Source organism: Megascapheus bottae, chromosome 27 (assembly GCF_031878675.1).
Source record: "Megascapheus bottae isolate mThoBot1 chromosome 27, mThoBot2.hap1, whole genome shotgun sequence".
NCBI lineage: Eukaryota > Metazoa > Chordata > Mammalia > Rodentia > Geomyidae > Megascapheus > Megascapheus bottae.
In genome coordinates, this window is record NC_143535.1 from 5,981,525 (window position 1) to 5,999,384 (window position 17,860).

At 45.4% G+C, this 17,860-nt stretch overlaps 1 protein-coding gene across 10 annotated transcripts in view; it reads right to left on the bottom strand.

Annotated features, from left to right (window-relative positions):
• The window catches only part of Cep164 (centrosomal protein 164), a 61,207-nt gene extending 46,269 nt beyond the window's left edge, over nt 1–14,938 (bottom strand). For 9 of the 10 annotated variants that reach the window (XM_090319435.1, XM_090319432.1, XM_090319431.1 and 6 more), the window contains exons 1-4: nt 14,827–14,938; nt 10,618–10,720; nt 7,908–8,019; nt 2,501–2,705 (exon numbers count right to left, since the gene is read on the bottom strand). In XM_090319435.1, the coding sequence (XP_090175561.1) occupies nt 2,501–2,705; nt 7,908–8,019; nt 10,618–10,699 (399 nt within the window). In that variant the 5' untranslated portion in view covers nt 10,700–10,720; nt 14,827–14,938. Of the gene's footprint in view, nt 1–2,500; nt 2,706–7,907; nt 8,020–10,617; nt 10,721–14,063; nt 14,169–14,826 lie in introns of those variants that run through there. The other variant, XM_090319425.1, reaches the window with a different exon arrangement.
• Nucleotides 14,939–17,860: the final 2,922 nt, after the last annotated feature.

Here is a 17,860-nt window from a genome sequence, read left to right on the forward strand (position 1 = left end):
GGGTAGAGAGGAGGAGGAAGCAATGGTGTGGGGGGCAGAAGTACCATGACCAACATCCCCAGGAAAATCAACGTTACTTTGTTTCCTTTTTTTTTTTTTTTTTTGCCAGTCCTGGGCTTGAACACAGGGCCTGGGCACTATCCCTGAGCTTCTTTTGCTCAAATTTAGTGCACTACCACTTGAGCCACAGGACCATTTCTGGCTTTTTTTTTCTATGTATGTGGTACTGAGGAATCCAACCCAGGTCTTTATGCATGCTAGGCAAGGACTCTACCTCTAGGCCAAACTCCTGCCCCCTAGTATCCTTTTTTTTTTTTTTAAATAAACTAGACCTCTACAGAGGAATTGATCTGAAGACATGGGCTCTACTGCCAACAAAAGCCTGAAAGCAGCTAGGTTATCCCTAAGGTACCATCTAGACCTCAAGTTCTTCAGTTATTTTTATAAAACCTGCCATATTTATGGAGGATTCCCAGAAATATCCTAAGAGGGGAAGAAGAGGAAAAGTACAGCTAGTGGTCTGAGCTTTCAAAACTCTAGTAACTTTCTACCAAAGGCATAATGGTACTTACCTATTCAGTCACATAACTTTGGGTTCAGGAGAAACCCTAACAAATTCACTGTAAACCTCACCAAACTGGGAGCCTTGGGAAGCCCCAAAACACCTAAACCCAGGTAGCTCTCCTGCCTCATACCTATCCCTGCACAAACTGAAACTTCAGGGGCCTGATCTAAATTCTCAGAACCAACCTAATGATGCATAACTATTCAACTGTCCTCATTTTCCAAAATCACAGAAGGGAGCATTTCTAACAAGAAATACCAGAAACTCATACTCAGCCAGAACTGAGACTGTTACTCAAGTCTAGGACACTCAGTTCACTCATTCTTCCACAATCACTCGTGCTAGAGCCTCTCAGCTCCTGGGCTACTGAAAAGTCTATCAGCCACCTTTGCCTTTCAAACTATCAGCCATGTTATGCCTTTCAAACATATAATATTTTAGAGTTTTAACCTATTTAGGAAATTACCTGTCTCCTTTTCTTTGTCTGAAAGAACAGATCTTTTATCTTGTTTCTAGATTCATGAGTAATATGTCAGGGAGGGAGGGAGCAGTAACAAAGCTTGAACATGATAAAAAAAAATTACTGAATGAATCAACAACTGTTCAAAGCAATAATCGCTACCTTAGGAAAGAAGACAGAGCTGAGTGGGTAGCTCTCTTCCTCCTGAGGGAGGGAGGGGGAGAGAGAGAGCAGGCAGACCAAAAAAAAAAAAAAAATCTCTTAATTAGGAATTAAACAGAAAAAGGACAAAGGAAAAAACAACCAGACCACTGAGAGGACAGAAAAAACTTTCCCAGTGCTCATCACCTGGCTGACTTGAGTTCGGAGGTCCTTCACGCAACTTCCTCGTAAGGCTACCAACTCCCTCCCTCAGTGTAACCTCCCATCCACAGCTGCGTGATGGAAATGAGGCATGCTGCCTGCACACCAGCCACTCAACAAGGGCCTGGGTCTCATGTCAGTACGGCTAACACTAAAGTAAGAGTAATCAAGCCGGGCACAGAGGCTCACGCCTGTAATCCTAGCTACTCAGGAGGCTGAGATCTGAAGATGACGGTTCAAAGCCAGCCTGGCACTAAATAACATGAGACTCTTACCTCCAATTAAACACTAGTAATCAAGAAGTGGGACTGTGGCTCAGGGGTAAGGCAGCAGCCTTGAGTTGTAAAGCTCAGGGACAGCACGCAGGCCCAGAGTTCAAGCCCCATGACCCACAAATTAACTAATTAATTAATTAATTGCAATCATTAGCACCTCCCAGTTCACATATGCTATATGGAAACACAATAATGGGTAAGATTTCTTTCAACTCGGTACAAAAACTACTCAAAGACCGCAGTGAACGGGCTATAACTTGATGTCAGTTATCTATTACTAACCAAGGACACTAGCCACAGGGCAAGCCACAGAGGAGAGAAAACCCAGGGTTCTCATCTGAATGCTGAAGGTATTAAAGACAAACATGAACCCACACCTGCTCATCTAGGCACATTGGCCTCATCGATTATTCCAGAATGACAGAAACCACCTCTTCCTACAAAACACCGTCCTAGAGAGTGTGCTCTATCCTGTTATATCACATATGCTTTTCAAGAAAAGAAGTTATTTAAGGAGCCAAGAGTTTAGCCTAGTGGTAGAATGTTTGCCTAGCACGTATGAAGACCTGGGTTTGATTCCCTCAGTACCACATACATAGAAGCTGGAAGTGGTGGGGTTCTTAGGGGGGTTGTTTTATTTGAGACAGGGTCTCACTATATAACCCAGGCTGGCCTTAAACACCTGCCTCGGCCTCCCGAATACTAGGCTTACAGGTGTGTGCCACTAGAACTGGACTGCAGGGTGGTTTCCCACCCCCTGCTCCAGACATCGAGAGATATCCAGTACCCCGCAGGTTTCAACCCTGCCTCTCTAGAAGCTAGCACCCACCGACTCACCTGGGGACTTTTGGTGGTCTCTTTATCCTTCTTGTTTTTCTTTTCCTTCTTCTTTTTCTTATCTTTCTTCTTAGAGGCCCCTGAAGTAGATAGCTTCTCCCGCTCCTGGATCACCAAGTTCCGATAGTGCTCATCACAGGGATGGTCCCACATGGACTGCCCGTTGGCGAAGTTGAAGTAGTAAATATCACCCGTAATGTCCTGGCTGGGTGTAAGCAGAGTTCAGAAGTTAGTCCCTGCCAGGTGCTGGTGGCTCACCCCTGTAATACTTAGGTACTCAGAAAGCTGAGATTTGAGGATCACGGTTCAAAGCCAGCTTAGGAAGAAAGTCCTTAAAACTCTTTATCTACAATTAACCTCTACAAAGATGGAAGTAGAGCTGTGGCTCAAGTGGTCAAGTACTAACCCTGAGTGAAAAAGCTCAAAGACAGCTTCTAAGCCCTGAGTTCAAACCCCAAGATTAGTAGCCCATCTTTCTAAACAGGAAGACTCAAATCTGACAAAATACCAGTAACTGTTAAATTAATACATACATCCAATACAATCCCATTTGGACTCCCTATGAATCTGACATGCTAAATTTTAATTCAAACAAAGGGAAAAATTTAGAAAAAATGAGAAAGAAAAATGATTAGGAGAGTTATGTGATAAAAGTGGTTTGTCCCTCAAGAGTGCATGCACTAAAAGTTTGGCCCCCAGTGTGGTAATGCTAAGAGATGATGGAACCTCTGGGAAATAGAGACCAGGACTTAGGAGATGTCTACAGTTAGAGAGTGCCTACCTAGCAAGGCCTTGGTGGCTCATGCCTATAATCCTAACTAAATGAGAGGGAAGATCAGGAGGAATCAAGGTTCGAGGAAAAAAGTATAGAGACTCCCATCTCAACCAATAATAGTTTGGACAATATGTCAAATGCCTACCATCCCAGGTATGGGAAAAGCACAAACAGGAGGATTGTGATCCAGGCCAAACTAGGCATAAACAAGAGACCCTATTTGAAAAGGAATGAAAGGAACAGTGAAGGAGGGAGAAGATGAGAGGAAAAGAGAAAGGAGAGAGGAGATGGCTTGAATCCTGTATCATTAAAGAAACTGTGTTTGTAGTTCGAATTTTTTTCCACAAAGAAGAGCTTGAGGCCCAGATAAATTCTATCTATACTGATAAATTCTATCAAATATTTAAGGAAATATCAATCCTACACATGCTTGTCCAGAAAATGAAAGCAGGAATTCACAAATCATTCCATGAATCCAATATTATGCTAACACAAGATGAAAACATTGTAAGAAAATGATACTGTAGGGCCGGGAGTTTGGCCTAGGGGTTAAAGTGCTTGCCTAGCATGCCTGAAGACCCGGGTTCGATTTCTCGGTACCACATACATAGAAAAAAGCCGGAAGTGGTGCTGAGGCTGAAGTGGTAGAGCTCTAGCCTTGAGAAAATCCAAGGACAGTGCTCAGGCCCTGAGCTCAAGCCCAGGACTAGCCAAAAAAAGAAAAAAAGAAAAAGAAAATGATACTGTATGCTAATTTCCCCCATGGACACAGAGGCAATAATATTTAACAAAAATTTTAGAAAATGAAATCCCATAAAACTGTATCATGACAAAATGAAGTTGATCCTAGGAATATAATTGGTTTAACCTCTGAACATCAACCAGTACAACTTATTATATGAGCAGACCAGAAAAAGGGGGGGGAAAAAATCTTATGATCCTAACAGATGTAGAAAAAAATACTGTGAAAATCTAACAACCATTCCTGCTTTAAACTCTCAGAAAACCTGGAAGAGAAGGAAATCTCACCTGATAAAGGTCATTTACAAAAAATCCTACAGCTAACAGCTACTTCACAAGAAAAGTCTTCTTTCTCTTATGAATGGGAACAAGGCAAAGATATGCTGTTGGCACTTGTATTTATAAATAGCAAAGGCTCCAACCAAAGCATCAAGGAAAGAAAAACAAAAGGTAATCAGATTAGAAATAAAGCAGTAAAAATGTCTCTATTCCCAGAACACAAAACCATCTCTAGCAAGCCTTTAGAAAAAGGAAAAAAAAAAAAAAGACTATTAGACTTGACATAATGAGTTTAGCAAGGTTGTACACTGCAAGGTCAATATATGAAAAACTATCTTACCTCTGTATAAAAGCAAGGAACAATTGGAAATTGAAAATGCATCAGTTATAGAAGCATCCAAAATATAAACTATATGGAGAGATTTGATCAAATAAGACCTATACACAAAAACTATAAAATATTTCTTAGAGATAATAAAGAAAATCTAAATAGAGATCATTTTCATTGTTTAATGTCAATTCTCCCCCAATTTATTTACCTGTAATCCCAATCAAAATCCTAACAGAAATCAACAATTCTAAAATTAATGTGGAAATGCAAGGCACCTAGAATTTGACTCTGAAAATGATAAATAATTAGAAGATTTACCCTAAATGATTTATTAAAAAGCTTCAATGATCAAGACAGAATGAGCCAGGTACTGGTGGCTCATGCCTATAGTCCTAGCTACTCAGGAGGTTGAGATCTGAGAACTGAGTTCAATGCCAGACCAGGCAGAAAAGTCTGTGAGATTCTTATCTGCATTAACCAGCAAAAAGTCAGGAGTGGAGCTGTGGCTCTACTTGAGCAAAAAAGCTAAGGGACAGTATCTAGGCCCTGAGTTCAAGCCCCAGAACCAGCACAAAAAATAAATAAATATCAATATAAATATAGACAGAATGTGTTTGTATAAAAATAAACAGAAGGCTCGGCACTGGTGGTTCACCCCTGTAATCCTAGCTACTTAGGAGGCTGAGATCTGAGGATCACGGTTCAAAGCCACCCCGGGCATGAAAGTCTGTGAGACTCTTATCTCTAATTAACCACTAGAAAATTGGAATTAGTGCTGTGGCTAAAGTGGTAAAATGACAGCCTTGAGCTGAAGAGCTCAGGGACAGCACCTAAGCCCAGAGTTCAAGCCCCACAACCAACAAAAAAGTAATTAATTAATTAATTAACTAAAAATAAACAGAGGGCCAGGAGTTTGGCCTAGAGGTAGAGTGCTTACCTAGCATGCACAAAGCCATGGGTTCAATTCCTCAGTACCATATACAGAGAAGGAAATTTTTAAAAAGTTAGAAGTGGTGCTGTGGCTCAAGTGGTAGAACTCTAGCCTTGAGAAAGCCCAAGGACAGTGCTCATGCCCTAAGTTCAAGCCACAGGACTGGCAAAAAAATAAAATAAAATAAATGGATCAATAGAAGAGAGCAGAGAATGCAAACACAGATCCTCATAAACACAGTCTGTCTTGAACATACCTAAACCTCCTTCAGTGTAACAGTAGTTAAACTAGGCATGGCATACACATCTGTAATCCCATTAACCAGGAGGCTGAAGCAACAGGATTGTAAACTGAGGCCAAACTGGACAGCACAGTGAGATCACCTTAAAATCAAAGCAAGTTGGACACCAGTGGCTCATGCCTATAATCCCAGCTACTCAGGAGGCTAGGATCTTTGAATTTCAGTTACAGGCCAGCCTGAGCAGAAAAGTCCTCAAGATGCTAACCTCCAATTAACCAGAAAAATGCCAGACTGGAGGCATGGCTCAAATGATAAAATGCCAGCTGTGAGTCAAGAAGTCAAGCAAAATCACAAGGCCCTGAGTTCAAGCCCCAGTAGAACACATGAAAAAGTAAGGTAGAATAAGATATAGTGATTCATGCCTATAATCCCAGCACTTTGGGAAACTGAGGCAGAAGGATTTTGTGTCCAAAGCTAACCTTGGCTACAGAGCAAAGCCCTGTCTAGGGCTGGTGGTATGGCTCAAGTGGTAGAGTGCCTTGCCCTTCAAGAGCAAGGTCCTTAGTTCAATTCCCTAGCACCAAATAAATTATTTTTTTTAAAGACCTTATCTAAACAATTAAGACAGAAATGAAGTAGACAACCTACTATATCTACTGATATAGAAGAACCATGCCTATAATATAGCACCTACATTTAAAGTATGTGTTTAACACATCTGAAAAGAATTTACCAACTAATAGTAATGACCCTTGGAAAAGGGACTAGGAGGGAAGATGACATGTACAAGTAAGCGCTTAAGTTTTTTCTATTATTTTTAACGATGAAAAATAGAAAGCAAAGGGAGAGGTGACATTGTCCAAAAAAAAAATATAACCATTACCTGACCTTTAAAATGATAACCACTCTGTAAGATACCTTAATAACAATAAAATCACATTTTAAATTTTAAAAAATAAATAAACAGTTCATGCTCTTCCTAGAGTACAAGGGGGTGTTAGCCACCATGGCAGGTACTTGGAGGCAACTGGCACAAAGCCTGTCACACAACTGTCCCATAACCAATGACAACTCCCTAGTACCCTGTAAACTTACCCTACCAACACCACCAAGCATCCTGAGCATTTGCAATGCAGTGTGAAGTGCTGTCAGATCTCTCCCACAAGGAAGATGTGAAACTAGAGAGGGTCCCCCCAGCAGGCAAGGCCATGAAAAAGCTCTAGAGAAGCGGGAACCATGGGTGAAGAAAAGCTCAAAGGATTAGAATCCTTCAGCTGAGAAGAGGGAAGGGGCAATCACAGTTACTTTGAAGTGTAGCCAACACGTTAAATAGTATAGGTAAGAAGAGGGTGACTTTAGCTTTTCCACCAAACTGTGCCTTCTCAGCCTGAGAGGTGATAGCTAAGGTACCAGAAGACAAGCATAGAACAACCATGGAAAACACACTGTAGGATCAAAAATAAGCTTATGGCTCTTGTTTTGAGGGAGATGATTCAGAGAGCGCATTGTGCATGAGGCGAGGAAGAGGCAGAGAAGTGAAAACAGAGCAGCAAGTGGCACAGAGTGGCACACTGAGGGGAAGAGGGTGTGGAGGGAGTCTGTGGCATGACTGCCAGGAGCGCCTCAACAGGATCCTCTGCTTTCCTGAGAGAACCTGAATCCAAGCACTCTAACTGAATTCAAAAACACCAAGAAAAGAAAATCCATGAATTTGAAACTATTCATGATAGGTTACAGGAATCCATATTGCCAAGGGAGACAGAAAGTGTCTACCAGTCTACACAGACTCACTACAAACCCCACTGGCACCAATGTCCACCTTGGACATGGTAAGGCAGCATATATATTACTTTGAGCCTCAAGAGTGCAGGAATATCAATGACCCCTGCCCTCCTCTGCACATCCAAACCAGATGATAGTGCCAGAGGACTGAGCCAAAGCGGCAGCTCTGTGTTCCTAGAGAAAGTGCTGGACCCCAGAACAAGGATCAGCAAGTCAGCCTTCCTCTGGCATCTGGTCCCCAATCATGCTGCACAGCCTTGTTAAAGCTCCAGGGTCAGGCAGCTCTGGCTCTAGCATGCTAGGAAAGCCATGCTCATTCTCACTCACCATGGTTTCCATTCCACAGGCAATGGGGCCACAATGCCCTCCCGAGCCAGCCACATCAGTTCTGGTTCCTTGATGGGATCGATACCAATCTCTCGGGCAAATTCCAGAATTTCTGCAGAGAAGGAGAGGCAAGAGTGAAAAGGTAAAAGACAAGGAAGGCGGGTGCGGGGAGGGGGGGAGGACAGAGGGGGAAAGGTTAGGAATATGTGGCTTTGTGGTAGAGTGCTTGCCTAGCATACATGAAGCCCTGGGTTCAATTCCTCAGTACCACATACACAGAAAAAGCCAGAAGTAGTGCTGAGGCTCAAATGGTAGGGCACTAGTCTTGCAAAAGCAGCTCAGGGACAGTACCTAGGCCTGAGTTCAAGGCTAGGACTGACAAAAAAAAAGTGTGGGGGGGGGAGAGACACAGAGAAGTAGGAAAGGTGATGGAATGAAGAAAAAGAAAAAAAAATCACAATCAGTCCTTTACCAACCTTGCCTTTATGTTTCAAATTTTGTTCAGGAAGAAAGTATTTTTTCCTGAAGAATATATAAGCAATGTAAGGCATACGTTTCCCTATATCCTCATTTATAAAGGACACACATGAATCATGCCATACTCACAAGAATATAGTCTGAAGCCAAGTCTATCAAAGGCAAAAGAAAAAAGAAACCAAAGCTTCATGGCACCAGGGCCCCAAGAAGAGCCCAAAGCCACAGGCGAACCATCCAGGATGATGGCCACTTACCAAAAGGAGGTAAGCTCTCCTAAGATTTGTAAAAGCCTTTGTCCCTCAAACAACTATAACACTCAGAACATCGAAGCAGAAAGACAGAAAGTTCAAATCCAGCCTCAGCTGCAAAGTAATATCTTCAAAAAATAACTTAAAATAGGAATAATAATAGTAATAATCTGACTCATGGAGGTAGTCCTGGGGGTTATTAGGTAACAGAGACTGATACAAAATACAAAACAGAGACTGATACATAGTAACACTAAATAAATTGCCATTGTTTAAAAAAAAACTCAAACAAACCAAAAAAAAACAAAAAACTCTTGAAGCCCAGTGCAGTGGCCCACAACTGTAATCCTAGCCATTCAGGAGGCTGAGATCTGAGGATCAAGGTTCAAAGCCACTCCAAGCACTAAAGAAAATAAAGAACACGAGACTCTTATCTCCAATTAACCACTAGAAAAGAGGAAGTAGGGCCAAGGCTCAAGGGGTAGGGCAGTAGCCTTGAGCTGAAGAGCTCAGGGACAGTGCCCAGGCCCAGAGTCCAAGCCCCATGACCACCCCCCCACCAAACCAAAAAAAAGCTCTTAAGAAATGTGTTTAAGAGTCCAGAGGTGGCTTATGCCTGTAATCCTAGCTACTCAGGAGGCTGAGATCTGAAGATCGCAGTTCAAAGCCAGCTCAGGTACTAAAGACCATGAGACTCTTATCTCCAATTAACCACTAGAAAATCAAAGTGCTGTAGTGGCTCTAGGGGTAAGGTGATAGCCCTTGAGCTGAAGAGCTCATGGACAGCACCCAGGCCCAGAGTTCAAGTCCCACGAACAACCAAAAAAAAAAGAGGGCTGGGAGTTTGGCCTAGTGGTAGAGTGCTTGCCTTGCATGCATGAAGACGCAGGTTTGATTCCTCAGTACCACATATGTAGAAAAAAGCTGAAAGTGGTGCTAAAGCTCAAGTGGTAGAGCTCCAGCCTTCCAAGGACAGTGCTCAGGCCCTGAGCTCAAACCCAGGACTGGCAAAAAAAGGAGGAGGAGGAGGAAGAGGACGAAGAGGACGAAGAGGAGGAGGAGGAGGAGGAGGAGGAAGGGGGAAAGAAAGAAGAAAATGGGTTTAGGGACTGGGCCTGATGGCATGATGGCTCACCTCTGTAGGTTTCAGCTGCTTGGGAATCAAAGATCAGGAGGATCTTAGTTTAAGGCCAGCCCCAGGTTATTTAGAAGTTATTCAAAACAATAACCCACAGACATGGTAGCATGCACCTGTAATCCCTACCCAGTGGTGTATAGGAAGGAGCATCTTGGTCCAGTCCTGTTCTGGGCGAAAACACAAGACCCTATCTGAAAAATAACTAAAGCATAAGAGGGCTAAAGCTGGGGTTCAAGTCGTAGACCACCTACTCAGAAAGCACAAAGCCCTGAGTTTAAATCCTGGTACCACCAAAAAAAAAAAAAAACTGAGTTGCCCTGGTTTCAGAACACACTGTAGGGGCTGGGAGTTTGGCCTAGTGGTTGAGTGCTTGCCTAGCATGCACAAAGACCCAGGTTTGATTCCTAGGTACCACATATATAGAAAAAAAAAAAAAAACTGATGTGGCTCTAGTGGAAGGGCTCTAGCCTTGAGAAAGCTCAAGGACAGTGCTCAGGCCCTGAGTTCAGATCCCAGGACTGGCAAAAAAAAAAAAAAAAAGGAACACACTGTATTTCATAAAATCCCCTACACATTTTCATTAAAACCACTGACTCAACTCAGGATCAAATGTTTTCTGTGAAAGGCCAGATAGTAAATATTGCAGGATCTAGTGGCCATTCTATTACAACCACTCGACTGCCAGAGCGTAATGGCAGCCACAGACAACACAGAAACAAGTATGACTGTTCTCCAATATAATTTACTAACACAGTTAATGTGGCAACTCAGGCCCATGAGCTAACTTGGAGCATGGTCAGCAGCCTGAGCATGAGCCAGACACAGCACCTCCTAGAAAGTCTCTCACCTTGCTCACTGGGAATGTAGGTCTCATCATAATCTTCCTCCAAAACCAGCTGGTCTCCTATGCGGAGAGGTCGTCCGGCCATGACGGGTCTGGTCTTGGAGACCTATAACACAGACCCCATCCATGAGAAACGCCAAGAGCTGGGTCATAGAGCACCTGGGTCAGACCAGGCCCAGTGAGCCAGCACAGCCAGGGACTCTCAGCAAACACAAAGATAGTGGGGTTGGATTATAAACACCTCAGAACTCAAGCCTTTACAGGCCCCACAGTAGTCAAGTTTCCCAAGATGTCCCTCCCAGAATATGACTCCCAGGCAGGAGGAAAAATCAGGTTTTCCCAAGCAGAAAACCTGAGGCAACAAAACAATAGACTCCCATATCAGCACCCCAGTCACATCATCACACCCACCACTGCCTGGGGAGCCTGTGATCCAGAGAAGGGGATATTTACACCTGGAGAAAGTAGAAGGGAAAAGGGCACCTGCTAGAGGAAGGACAAAGAGTTCCCAACCCTGGTGGTAGGGTGAGGAAGGCATCCTAGGTGGGATCACCGTCTGGCAGCACGTGTGGCACGTGGATGAACAGCACACATGGCAGGGGCTGGCATGGTGAGCCTGAAGACCCCTGCCCCTGCTGCAAAGCAGGCTCACTAGAGGCTTTGGGGAAAAGGAACAGAGTCGATTGGTCAGGCCAGGAACTCTGATAGGACTAGTGTGGTTAGACTAGAGAAATGCTCTGGTTTTCTCAGGAAAACCGCTTAAGAGTGCTGCCATCTAAGTGAAAGATGATGAGGTTTAAACTAGGGCAGAAGCACCAGCAATGGAGAAGGGACACACACTGTGGACACACGACTAAGAGGTAGGAAGGGAAGAGAGAAGTGTCCATGCTGTATCCCTCCAAATACTGAAGCCCTGTGTTATTAGAGGTAGGGGCATTAGGAGGAAATTAATTAGATGACATCATCAAAGTGAGACCCTCACCTGATAGGATTAGTGTTCGTGTAAGTTAAGAGATCAGAACTTTCTCTCTCTGCCAAGTGGTAACACAGGAAGAAGCGGTAACTAGGATTTCTATTGTTTAAGTTACCCTATAGTAGCCTGAAAAGTCCATCTTGAATCCTAGGTTTCTAGCTCTAGGGAAGGCATGGTACTAGATTTCTAACTGATATGCTGGTACAATTCTCCACAAGTGCTAGAATGGAGGCACTGTGGTCCAAGCAGGAAGGAGGAAAGAAAGCAGGGAAGAAAGGGAAGGAAAGACCCTGTATGGGACAGGGGTGTGGCCTAGGGGTACAGTGCTTGCCTAGCATGCATGAAGCTCTGGGTTCGATTCCTCAGTACCAATTACACAGAAAAAGCCAGAAGTGGTGCTGAGGTTCAAGAGGTAGAACTCTAGTCTTGAGAAAGCCCAAGGGCAGTGCCTAGACTCTGAGTTCAAGCCCCAGGACTGACAGAAGGAGGAGGAGGAGGAGAAGGAGGAGGAGGAGGAGGAGGAGGAGGAGGAAGAGGAGGAGGAGGACCTTATCTGACAGATAACTAAAACAAAAGGGATACATGCATGTCTTCAGTGGTAGAGCACCTGTCTAGCAACATGAGACCTTGAGTTTAAAACTCCAGGCAGTGGTGGCTCATGCCTATAATCCTAGCTACTCAGGAGGTTGATATCTGAAGATCTTGGTTCAAAGCCATCCTGGCAGTAAAGTCTATGAGACTCTTGTCTCCAATTAACCACCAGAAAATGGGAAGAAGTGCTGTGGCTCAAAGTAGTAGAGCACTAGGCTCGAGCAAAAAACCTTAGGAGCAGCTCCCAGGCCCGCAGTTCAAGCCCCTCATGACTGACCTCCCCCCCCCCAAAAAAAAACCCTCCAGTACTGTGCTCTACCACTTACAAAAAGAGGAGAGTAAAAATGGACCAGGAACCAGGACAGTAAACCCAAGTGTACTACTTCAGAGCTTAAGGAGCCACCTTAACCTTTAATCCTCTTAAGAAGAGAGGGAAGGAGAGAGGAAGGGAGGGGGGAGGGGGAGAGAGGGGGAAGGGGAGAAGGGGAGAGGGAGAGAGGGGGGAGGGGGAGAGGGGGAGACAGACAAGAAAGGTGCCAAAGGACAAAGAGGACTGTATAATGACAACACTAGGGCAATCAAGCATTCTACACAAAGCATTGCGTTACCTAAGCCACAGAATGTGAGAAACATCTGCATCTGAGAAGTATCACCTATCCCTAGAAACTTCCCACATGGAGAGCATGGGGGTACAGTCTCAGTCCTTATGGCAAAAGGCCTAATTAACTATGTATATAACTATCGATATAAGCCAGAATTCAAGGTGTGGCTCAAGTGGTAAAGTGCCAGTCTGAGAAAAAAAAAAAAAAAAAAAAGCTGAGTTTAAGCCCTAGTGGAAGCACATTTTTTTTTTTAAGTACAAGCATTGGAAGAAATGAGCCTGGTGAGATAATGCCTAAGGCTGAGAACTGAAGGATGGGTAAGTAGTTACATGACCCAAAGAGAAGGAAATGTGTCCTAATAGCTAGAGCAGCAGCAGGTGCAACAGCCCTTCAGTAGAAAATATTAAGGAAGATGCATCACAGCTAGAAATAATGCTTTAGAGGCAAGTAGAAAGGAGGCAATTCGGAAGGCAATCAGTGGCTGTGAGAAGCCATGAGATAGTCTAAGTAAGAGCCAGAAGCAGCTTAGACTAAAGTTGTAATGGAAGCCGGGCGAAGCAGCTCACACCTGTAATCCTGAGATCTGAGGACCAAGGTTCAAAGCCAACCCAGGCACAAAAGGACCTGAGACATCTCCAATTAACCTGTAGAAATCGGGAAGTGGGGCTTGGTTCAAGAGGAGGGCAAGTGGCCTTGAGCTGAAGAGCTCAGAGACAGTGAAGGTGGTAATGGAGACAGCAAAAGTATGAGAAGAGCCAGATGCTGGTAACTCACACCTGTACTCCTAGCTAGTCTAGTGGCTAAGATTTGAGGATCGTGGCTGGAAGCTAATCCAGGAAGAAATCTACAAAAGATTCTCATCTCCAATTAACCAAGAAATGGATGTGTGGTTCAGGTTGTGGAGCTCCAACTGTGAGCAATAAAGCAGTTAAAGCCCAGTACTGGTGAGCATATCCATCCATGCACATATACACACATATGTATACTTACTTGTACACACTGCTGCAAGTACACAGCACATACACACACACACACACACACACACACACACACACACACACACACACACACACACACCAGAGAAGACAGACCTTAGGTCACTATGACAACACGGTTAAAATGTTCCCGCCACATTTAGGACTGAGAGGGTCATTCTAGCCAATCATGTCACACAGACGTGGCCTCAACACTCTACTGCATGTAGCAGTCCCCAACACATCCGCTGACACCTGCTGGGGTGTACTCGCTCCCTGCCTGGGGTGTGCCCACCCGTACGCACACACCTTCCCTGGGGGATCTGAGAGGGAGAAGGGACCAGAGAGGTTGAGGACGACGATCAAGAGGCAGATGTAAACTCAGATCTAAGATCCGGCTGGGGAGACTCTGGCTGACAGACGGCGATGCGGGGGGGAGGGGAGACGTGGGGAACGGGGCGGGGGGGGGCGGAGGACGCGGGGGGCGGAGGGGGGGGGGAAGGTGGCTGCACACGTTCGGGAAAGCGGAAGAAGAGCCGCGGGAGGCGGGTGACGAAAACGGTGCCAGAAGCGGGAGACGACGGGTTCTTGAATCAGTGCAGGGGACAACCGAAGAACAGAACCAAACTTTCCAACTGTCCCCGCGGCTGGCAGCCAACGGCGTCCGGAGAGGCCAGGCCGGGGCTGGCGGACGACGCGGACCGGAGGACCCCCGCCCTCCCCACCCCTCCCCCGCCGCCCTCCCCCGCCGCCCCACGCACCGCCGCGGGTCTCCCGCCAGGCCTCAAGGCCGGGCCTCGCTCCCTGACGCGGGGGGCTGCAGGACCCGAGGGGCGCCGCCACGAGCGCCCTCGCCGCCCGCCGCCCGCCGCCCGGCCTCGCTCACCCGCCGGGCCCCGGCCTCGCGCCGGGCCAGCCGAGGTTTGAACGAGGCCGTCCCGCCGCCGCCGCCGCCGCCGCCGCCGCTCCCTCCCGTCCGCCCCAGTGCCCGCCCACACGGGTGCCGACCCCTTCGCGGACACGCCCGAGTGCCGCCTTTCCCCACCGCACCCCTGCCCCAGGCGGTCCTCACCTGTTCCCTCCCCGTCCCGGGGAGGATCCCAGAGATAAATCTACGCCGCCTCCCCGGCACCACCCCGGCTCCCCGCTTCCAGGGACGCCGGGGTGTTGCCCTGTGGCGACCAACAACCACTTCCGGAAGGATGCTCACCTAGCAACGGAGAGTCCCGCCTCTAGCCGGAGCCAATAGGTAGCGGTCTGAGAATTCTGGTAATGGATTGGTTTGCGGTCCCGTCAAATTACGCAGGACTGCTGCGCGTTTCCCGCTGCACGATGGGAGTTGTAGTTCAAGGTAGTTGATAGAGCTGGTCTCCTCTAGGCGTTAGAATTCTATATTTTAGATGTGGGAATGTCTTCCAGTACAGGGAAAGACTACTCATAATTAATAGTAACATGAACTATTCAAGGCAATCTATTGACCATAATTCTCAGAAGTATTTTTTAATATTCAATTAATATATAGTAAATAATAGTGATAACAAAAATCCACCCACTGACTAGACTTTTAATAAACCAAAGAAATGTGAATATAAGGTTCTCAAGACTCCCCTACTCCGTCTCCTCCCTATCCCTATCTCTAGCCCTCAAATAAAATACAAAAATTGTCTCAAAAACAAAATACAGCCTGGCATGGTGGCTCACACCTGTAATCCCAGCTACTCAGGAGGCTGAGATCTGAGGATCACGGTTCAAAGCCAGCCCTGGCACAAAAGGACCTGAGACTCTTATCTCCAATTAACCTCAAGAAAACGGGAAGTGGGGCTTGAACCATGGGTAGGGTGGTAGCCTTGAGCTGAAGAGCTCAAGGAGAGCAACCAGGACAAGTTCAAGACCCATGTCTCGCAAAAAAATACTGGATCGCCTGGGGATGGGAGTTTGGCCTAGTGGTAGTGTTTGCCTAGCAGGCACAAAGACCCATTTCAATTCTTCAGTACCATACATAGAAAAAAAATTGTCAATAGGAAAACAGGAACAGAAAAGTCACAGATATCTCATTGCTAGTTGATGGGGAGACAGTAAAACCAAGAAACTGATAGCCAGGTCATGTAGGACTTGAACTCATGGCCTAGGCACTGTCCCTTTGATTTTTCACTCAAGTCTAGCACTCTCCTTAGTTCCACTTACGGTTTTTGGCAGGTCCATTAGAGATAGTCTTGTAGACTTTCTGGTATAGTTCAACCTGTGCTTCCTCTAGTCTCACTGCAGTTAATTTGTTCCAGAATATTTTAATTGGTCCTTGGTCCTCCTCTCTGTCCTCACTCCTTAAAAACTAAAGCCCTGGGTTCAAACTACCTAAACAAACAGACAAACTTACTAGACACCATGTGGAAAATGAACTATACAACTTGTAAGCGGTGACAGGAAGGAAAAACTGGGAGATAGTAAGGGAAGAGGCGACATTGTCCAAAAAGAAATGTACTCTTTACCTGGCCTTTATAACTGTAATCCCTGTTTATCACCTTTATAACAACAATAATAAATAAATAGTCTCACTAAGAGAACAAAGGAATCACTTTAGGAAGTCCCCCAGACCATCCACTAGAAACCTTACAAATCAGGGACTTCAAAACACCATTTTGAAGTATCTCCCTATATCCAAAAACTTGCCATCAATCTTGTCCATTTTAATTGTCATCAAAATACTTAACTTTAAGCCAGGGGTGGTGGCTCACACTTATAGCTACTCCGGAGGCTGAGATTTGAGGATCTCAGTTTAAAACCAGCTGGGTTTATCTCCAGAAACCCAGAAATGGTGCTATGACTCAAAGTAGTAAAGCACCAGTCTTGAGTACAGAAGCGCAGAGACATCACTCAGGCCCAGAGTTCAAGCCCAGGACTGGCAAAAACTAAAATAGAATTTTAAATGACACATATCTAATCAGTGAAGAAGAGAGAGATTCTCACTCAGAGTAGATCATCCTTTATTAAGGTCCCACAGGCTCATTTCTAAACCTTCCTATTGATGTCTCATTTCCTCAGTTACAAACTGGGATAATAAGAATATGACTTCAAGCCTGGCACAGTGGCTCACGCCTGTACTCCTACCTACTCAGGAGGCTGAAATCTGAGGATCACAATTCAAAGCCAGCCCGGGTACTAAAGAACCTAAAACTCTTATCTCCAATTAACCACTAGCAAATGGGAAGTGGGGCTGTTGTACAAGGGGTAGGACAGTAGTCTAGACCTGAAGAGTTCAGGGACAGCGCCCAGGCCCAGAGTTCAAGCCCATAACCCACACCAAAAAAAAGGATATGACTTCAAATTGTAAGAAACCAATGACACAATCCACCTACAGCACTTAGAATGTGTGTGGTGTGTTGCAACTCTCGGTTATGCCTGCACCTGTATCTGGGGTGGAACATTCTTTCCTTTGCTCTGCTTCACTGATAACCTTTGTCTCCCAGTGTGTCCTAATATTCTTCTCTGCAACAACATCACCAACCCATACCCAAAGACTAAGTAGAGGGCTCCTCCCTTTAGAAGACCTCCCTGGACCTCACTGGTTCTAGTAACAAATGAATGCCACACACACACACACACACACACACACACACACACACACACATACACACGCACGCACATGCACATACAAGCTGCATGCTGCAGATTGAACCTAGGGCCTTGAACATGCACTCCAAGAGCTCTACCTCTGAGCCACACTAAGATGCTTTATGTTTGTTTGGCTTGAGTCTGATCACATCATTGCTAGGATTTTCCTCTCATAACATATAATCTGCAAATAACAATCCTTTTGTTTTCCAGTATTTATGCCACTTGTTCCCTTTTCTTACAGTATTGAGTTGGCCAGACCCATCTGAACTCTGTGGAATAATAGTAGCAAGGTTTGTCAGTGTAAGCCACCAATGCATAGTATTTCTCTCCCTCCCTCTCTCTCTCTCTCTCTCTCTCTCTCTCTCTCTCTCTCTCTCTCTCTCTCTCCTCTCTCTCTCTCTCTCTCTCTCTCTCTCTCTCTCTCTCTCTCTCTCTCTCTCTCTGTCTCTCTGCCTCTCTCTCCCTCTCTCTCTCTCTCCCCCCCCTTTTCTTTT